Below are 7,518 nucleotides of genomic sequence, written 5' to 3'. Positions count from 1 at the left end.
CAGAGTGTATATGAACTTCAGAATTTATTTAAACAGGAAACCTGTAGGTTTGAACAAGAGGGGAAAAGGAAGGTAAAAAATAGCATCTCCAGGAAAACAGCCCAAAAGGCACAGGGTGCCTGTTGTGCCCTCCCAAACAGTAAAGCAGATATGAGGAGCCCAAAGACCTCATGCCTACCCAATGAGGCTCTGCACACACTTTAGACTACCGAACTCTAAGCTTCACTGTACAAAACACACTTGAAATGTGTATCAAAATCACCAGCCAAAATAGCTTTTCAAAGCTGAAGGCTCAAAGCCCAAGTTTAGACACCTTCACAGTGTGGAATGTCTGCAACCTTGTGTCCCAGTAGGAGGAATAGCAGTGTCCACCAAGTGGTGCCTCTGTACTTGGGCCACTGACCACAGAAACCACCCTAGAAAGGCTGATAGGCGCTGAGTGACAGCAAAAAGGCACATGTCCCTGTTCAAGCTGCTCATTCCTGGGTGATTCTTAGTGTTCTTTCTACTTACGTAATCAAGATAATCAACTGAACTTATCAATGTTCTGGGATGAAAATGGAAGAGCACTTATTACTTATTACAGAACTTTTGTTTTCATATTTAGTAATTTAAAAACTCACTGGATTTTATAAAAATTTCTTCCAACAGGTTACTGAATCTACAAAACAATGAGAATTTCACCAAGGACTGCACATAAACCACAAAAGCAACTCACGGACAAGAGCTGCTCTTATTGCAGGTGGCCAATAACACTGTTTTAGGTCATGAAATTAGTATCTCATGATAAATATTCTGAGTGAAGACTGCATAGTTTGGGGCACAATTGCACATTCAGATGAAGCACTGCTGATCAAGGCACACGGAGCTGGGAGCTGGAAGCATCCAGAGGTCCTTAAGACTTCTCCTCCTCATCTTTAATTTCGGAAATTCTGTCTATAGATTTAAGGATTTCAGCAACAAAATTCAATGTTTCAGCTCCAGAAACCAGCTGCCTAAAATGGAAATAGATATTGGGGACTGTTAACTACAACTGATCAATAGCAATGAATTAGCCACACATATGGTACACATCTATAATCCCAGTAATTCAGGAGGGTGAGGCAGGATTACAAATTCAAGGTTAACCTGGGCAGTTTAGCAAGACTCAAAAAAGGGCTAGGGATGTGGCTCAGTAGTTAGGCACCTCTGGGTTCAATTCCTGGTACCAGAAAAAAAAAAAAAAGGGCTTGGGGTATAGCTGTAGTAGAGTGCTCCTGGGTTAACCCCCCAGAATTGAACACATGCAAAAAAGCAATAGTGGAACTAAAGCAAAGAAGTTCCAGAGTAAAACCCCCTCAGATCCACTGAGGAGATGCTTTGCTCAAAAGGAGAATGGACTTCATTGCCTGTAAGCACTTCTAGTGCGGTGCCACTACTGTCTTGCAGAGATCAGCCCAGTGAGAAACAAGTTCAGCTGGTTCCCAACTTATAATAGTTTGACTTTATGAAGGTGTGGAAGCTATACATATTTCACAGGCACTGAACTTGGAGTTTGATCTTTTCCCAGATCAGCCACATGTGGTACGTTACCCTTGGGATGCTGGATAGCAACAGCAGGCATCAGGCACACACAATCCTGGGAGTTACCCAGGACTTCACACTGCTATGCTGCTAAGCTCTGGTGTTTGGTAGATTAAGGGTATTAAATGCATTTTCAATGTACAATATTGTTGATATACAAAATGGTGGGATTATGGAGATGTGGTTCCATGGTAAGCCAAGGAGCATCTGTGATCATTATTAGTAATGACAGCAACTGACATTGCCCAGCAGGGTCGCTGCACCAAGAACAATTTAGTGCAAATGCATTTTTTTCCCCTCTCTTTTTGGTACCAGGGATTGAACTTGGGGGGCACTTGACCACTGTGCCACATCTCACCCCTATTTTGTATTTTAGAGATAGGGTCTTACTGAGTTGCTTAGCACCCGGCTTTTGCTGAGGCTGGCTTTGAACTCACGATCCTCCTGCCTCCGCCTCCCAAGCTGCTGGGATTATAGGTGTGCACCACTGCGCCTGGCTATATTCAGTTTTTATAATAAGAGGGAATCTATCATTATCCTTTATCCATAATCTCAGTATTAAGGAGCTGGACTTGGGTCTGCATGACAATGTTTGTGCCTCCCAAGTGGAGACTGCTTCTCCAAGGCAGGTTAAAAAGACTGCTCAGCTACCCATATGATGACCTTGAGATTTAATGGGTCCCCCTAAAACACCTCCCTCCCTGGAGTAACCTGGTCCAGCCCCAGACCAAGAGCCTGGGCCACTACCCAAATAGGTAGTGAAAATTCTAGTCTCACCCCTTACCGGTTTCAGGGCCTCCAGCCCACAGCACTTACTTTATGGAGGCATGTGCACTGTTCATGACAACACGGAGATTCTGTAAGGCCACGTCAGTGTTTTGCTTTACCACCGTCAGGCTGGCACCCTGGCCTGACCTCAGGGCTTCATTCTCGCGCTTGAAGTTGGAGACCTGTGCCTGGGAAAAAAGGGTGGGAAATCTGCTAAGGACTTTTGTGACTGAGTGGAGACTACTTAAAGGCAGCCCAACAGAAAACACACGTCACCCTTGGTGGAGAGGTGTGGACTTGTCCGTGGGCCCTGGCCCACTCATTCCAACAGGTGCTTTGCCTTGCTGAGGGTATTTCCTAAGGGAGACAAACCCCAACGTTTCTCCCTTAACTACAGGACATGCTCAGTATTTAGCCCTAAGAAATGGGGACTTCTTACAGGTACATGCCCCACCCTAGATGCCAAATTATTAAAAGCATGAAAAATGGGACCAGGAGGAGCATGCCCTCCATTTATTTGAGGCCCTAGTGGAAAGCCTGTGCCACCCGATTTTGAGATTGCCTGCTGGGGGGAATAGGGTGAACCCAGAAAAGGGTCTCTCATACTTTTTTTTGGTACCAGGGATAGAATTAGGGACCTTGCACGTGTTAGGCAAATGCTCCACCACTGGGTCACCTGCCCAGCCCTTAAAAAAAATTTTTTTTCTTTAAACTTTGATTTATTTATTTATCTTTTATGTGGTGCAAAGGATCGAACCCAGTGCCTCACATGTGCTAGGCAAATGCTCTACCACCCCAGCCTCTTTTAAAAAATTTTGAACTTGCCAAGTTGATGAGGCTGGCCTTGAACTTGTGATCCTCCTGCCTCAGGGTCCAAAGTAGCTGGGACTACAGGCATTTGCCACCATGCCCTGCAATATCTTTCTCACACTCACATGTGACTCCACGAATGAAAGGGGAAAACACTTAAGATCTTTTCCTTAATTACCTGGAGCAAGTTTATTTCCTGTTTCAGCTTTATGACGTGATTTTCTGCCTTTACAGCCCGTTTCTGTTGCCCAAAAAATAAACACAAAAAGCATTACTGATAACATAGTCAGCCCAAGAAACTTGTCTGACAAAGGGAGGAGGGAGCTTCTGTCACCCTTCCTGGCCCTTCTGCCTCCAGTGACAGTGGAGGCCGGCCCCATAAAACCTGTGCTCTGCTTCTGCTCCCCAGCAGAGCATGGCACAATGCCAAAGGACACTGGTCCACCTGAGGGAGAGCTGCACACTCAGTACTGTGAGGGCATCTGCCTGACCTCAGGTCCAGCTGGACCTTCTCTGGAGCTTCCTCCCATCCCACAGGCAGAAGCCTTCCGCACCGTCATCAGCTCCAGGTTCTGCTCCACCTGCTGGACCACTGACTCCAGGTCATGGTAGTCACTCTCCTCTTTGATCATCTTTGCTTCTAGCTTCCGCTCAAGCGTCCTTACCCTTGTCAGAGGAAAAAAACGAGCTGTTAAGTTCATGTGGTCACTTTTGAGAACACTTTGAAAAGCACTTTAATGTGATTAGCTGGATAAAAGCCACTTGGAGCTTGTGTTTAGAACATGTCCTCAGACAGAGATGAGGCAGCAGTGACCTAGTGCATCTGCACAGGTTTGGGGAGCTGCTCCAAGCTCTGCCCATCCAGCGAGAAGCTGGGCTGGTTTGGGTCTCACCCTGACAAAGCTTTCACAGAGTACAAGAAATGTGCTTGATGTTAAAGTTTTACAATAAAACCCAGATACAGTTCAACTCTGGGCATTTCATTATCACTTAGAAATGGTGATTTTTCCTTCGTGGTAGATGTTTAAGTTGACTCCTAACTAAAAGCTTACATACATTTCTGTTTGAGTTTCAGAGAAGCTCTGAACCTCATTCAGCTTTCTTCTTAGCTTAGAATTTTCATCTTTCAGCTGTAGAAAAAGAAAATCCTTATTAGAAACTTAAGTGTGTCTCACTCAAAAGGGGCATGTGCTTCTGCAATGGGCTCTGGAAGAATTTTTTTTTTTTAATAATACTGGGATCAAATCGAGGGCCCTGCCCATACCAGGTGCTGAGCCACACCCTCAGCCCTGGAATTTCTTAATAGAAACGCCCCAGGGAACTGGAGTCATTCTGCAGCACGCTTACATAGATGACCTACTGTCACAGACTCCAGTTCTACCGCAGCTTTTAATGTTTTTAGGTGATCATAATTTTTAAAAATCCCTTCACTAAGAGCACTCAGCAAGATGTCCCTGAGCCAAGGATTCAGCTACCCTTTATTCCAGTCTGTTCCTAGATGGGCCGCACCACTTAAGTCATCACAACACCTCTTAGTAACCAGAAGCACATTTGAGGAGGGCTCTCATCAGGGGAGTTCTATAGCAGGCTGTCACACGACCAACTGTCTTGTCCCTGAAGGCAGAGCCAGGCCACCCAGAAACAGAAAGGCCCCAATCCTCCTCCAGGAGAACACTGCTCAGACCCTTGCACTGTGCTTGTGTGCCAGCCCCTCACTTACTGCTTCATAACTTATCTGCAGCGTCCGCAGGTGTCTGTCTCCCAGAGACTCCCCGTGAGTTGTAAACTCTGCACTAGGACTCCCTGCTGGAGATGCCAGAGAGATGCGTGAATCTGTGTCACTCAGTGTCCAGGGGGGCAGAGACTCGGGCCCCGCCAGCTCCGATGGGGTGGAAAAAAAGGAAAGGTACGTGCCACAGGGTGATGTGCTGGCCGTGGCCCTGGAGGAGTGAGTCTTTTCCACAGCAGATGGTAAATAGGCCCCATTCCACCCACTGTCTTCATCTTCCTCCTCCTCACCCACGATGTCGCCAGCCCCTGTGGGGTCTTCAAAAAATGGCTGCTGATATTCCAGGCCATACCCCACAGTCTGGGGGGTGGGAGAGCTGTGGTCCAGTCCCAATGAGTGCCTTGAGGCTTCCTAAAAACAGTAGAGGCAAACACTGAGACCTGGAAGCCACTGCTCACCTTTCTTTCTCTATGCTCAGCCTGGAACATGACAAGAAAGGCCCATCTGTTGCCAAAGGGGCCAAACAGCTGATGAAACCCCCGATGTCCCCTCCTCAGCAGCAGCAGCAGCAGCTTTACTTTGCCCTACATACTCACATGTCTCGTCCAAAACACCACAACATAGAGAGACGTCTTCTGAAGTGACTAGGGCAACTCCCCAGACTTACCTTTGGGTAAATTCTGCTATTGGTCGTGTCATCTTTCATCAGACCAAGGTTCTTGGTTTTCAGAAACTCTTTAAAGGAGAATGGATTTGCCTCTTCAAGGTCTTCCAGTTTGTCATCTGAAAGAATGGACATCAGAGAGACTGTTACAGGGAAACCCTCCAAGTCCTCTCTTCCAAGCATGACCACATCATCTCAAGAATGCCATCCTCTGTACCCTGTGACTCAGATGATACCAGTAAACAAGAACTGCCAGAAAAGGGATCAATAAACAGATCTCAATTCTTTCCATTTCTCATTCCTGGAGTCCCACAGGAACCCCTTGGGAATCTCTTTTTTTTTCTGGTGGTACTGGGGATTGAACCCAGGGTTTCACACATGCTAGGCAAGTGCTGTCAATGAGCTACAACCAGGGCATCTTTATGATGGGCCAGGCTGCCTCTACTCCACAACCAGACACTGGTGTGGGGCTTCAAAGCTCATGTGCTACAAGACTTGGTAACTGCTCTGCCTCAATCCTTCCTCCAACCTCTGTACCCACTGTCCCCCACTATCCCACACCTAACTGCCACACCTAACCCACTGTTAACTGAACCTCTTCCAGGTGCCAATCTCATATATAGGGTTCCTATAATCCCTGCCCTGCTGCCTCTTCGTGCTTCTTGGGTGGGACTGCCCCATCTTCCTGACATCCTGTCTTAGGTTTCCCTGCCCTCACACCCTCTCTCTTTCTCTAGGGACAAGATGGCATCCTACCCCCACCTGCTCTTTTGGGCTCCAGGTACACCCCTTATATCCTGTCATATTGACCACCCGTGGCCAGACATGTGCCTAGCACTATGTGGTGGACAGAAAGAAAAAGAAAGGATCACTGAGCTACTCTACCTCCAAAATGGGTCTCGTGAGCTCCTGCTGGGCCTTGCTTAGTACATTTCCCTTTTCCATAGCCAAAATCTGCAAAAAGACATTGTCACTCTACCATGATTATAGGAAGCTTTATGTGCTTGGGGAGGGAGGAGCTTGGAGTCTATCAACAGTGGTTCTCACTAACAAAGGAACTCAGGGGACAAGGCGCCAGGGCTCTGGCCCAGGCAGGTGACTTGGCTCCCATACAGTCTGGCAGCCTGGGACTGTGAAGGCACTCCCTGTGAATTCCGGTGCCCATCGGGGTTGGGTGCAGCTCCTGTCTTGTGATGCCCCTAAAGGTACTGGGACCCTGACATAACCATCTGCACCACAACTGTCTGGACGGAATGAGGATGAACTAGATCTAGCCACCACAAGGAGAAAGTGCTCCAGCTCGCTTCCAACTCCCCAACTGAAGGAAGAGCCCCAGTTCTCGCCCCCACCGGGAAAGTCGGGTGATTTCCCTGCTCCACTGCACACTGACCTTCCTGCACTGGGGCTGTCAGCCTGGGGGCGGGAGCTTCCCGAAACCAGACTGTAAGCTCGGCGGGCGCACTCCCGGGCGGCACTCAGTGCGCGCTCAGGGCTCCCTGCTGGGTCCGCGGCTCGGGCAGCCGGCGCCCCGACTCTCACCTGTGTCTCCCACGGAAGCCAGCACCGGGCTGGGGACATAGCACATAAATGTCGGCCGAATGCCGAAGAAGTGCGGGTGCAGGTCCCCGCCATGGGGGCGCTCACAGTCTAGCTGGGGGAGACAAGACCGGCGCTCATAGAACGCAGCAGCTGAAAGCGACAAGGAGAGCGGCTTCACCGCGGGCCGGCCCGGCCCCCGCCCTGTCCCCCCGCGGCCGCGGCGGCCCCTCACCGTCGGGAACGACGAGGCTCCGGGCCCGGGACAGCGGGGGCGCACCCGGGCGGCGCGCGTAGCCCGACATCGCCGCGGCGGCCTAGCCGGGCCGCGGCCCTACGGCCCGCCGCCGCGTCGCCGCCGCCGCTTCCATTCTCTGGCCGCCGCTTCCGCCTCACGCGCCGGAAGCGCGCAGAAGCCGTGGCCCGTGTGGGCGGGGCCCGTGCCGGA

The 7,518-nt window shown here is 49.6% G+C and overlaps 1 protein-coding gene across 5 annotated transcripts; it reads right to left on the bottom strand.

Annotated features, from left to right (window-relative positions):
• Nucleotides 1-7,455, bottom strand: Entr1 (endosome associated trafficking regulator 1). Of its 5 annotated transcripts, XM_076845078.2 has the most exons (11): nucleotides 7,306-7,455; nucleotides 7,074-7,223; nucleotides 6,420-6,488; nucleotides 5,538-5,653; nucleotides 5,056-5,281; nucleotides 4,862-4,947; nucleotides 4,198-4,271; nucleotides 3,696-3,807; nucleotides 3,320-3,382; nucleotides 2,380-2,519; nucleotides 1-995 (listed from the first exon to the last, which is right to left on the bottom strand). In XM_076845078.2, exons 1-11 carry the CDS (start codon nucleotides 7,373-7,375, stop codon nucleotides 896-898), a joined length of 1,206 nt encoding a protein of 401 aa, XP_076701193.1. In that variant the 5' UTR covers nucleotides 7,376-7,455; the 3' UTR covers nucleotides 1-895. The 5 variants fall into 5 exon arrangements, with proteins under 5 accessions (XP_076701193.1, XP_076701191.1, XP_076701192.1 ...); XM_076845076.2 differs by having other exon boundaries at nucleotides 4,862-5,281; XM_076845077.2 differs by lacking the exon at nucleotides 6,420-6,488 and having other exon boundaries at nucleotides 4,862-5,281.
• Between the last annotated feature and the right edge of the window lie 63 nt (nucleotides 7,456-7,518).

This window comes from Callospermophilus lateralis, chromosome 2 (genome assembly GCF_048772815.1).
Source record: "Callospermophilus lateralis isolate mCalLat2 chromosome 2, mCalLat2.hap1, whole genome shotgun sequence".
Taxonomy (NCBI): domain Eukaryota; kingdom Metazoa; phylum Chordata; class Mammalia; order Rodentia; family Sciuridae; genus Callospermophilus; species Callospermophilus lateralis.
This window is presented reverse-complemented; position numbering and strand designations above follow the sequence as displayed.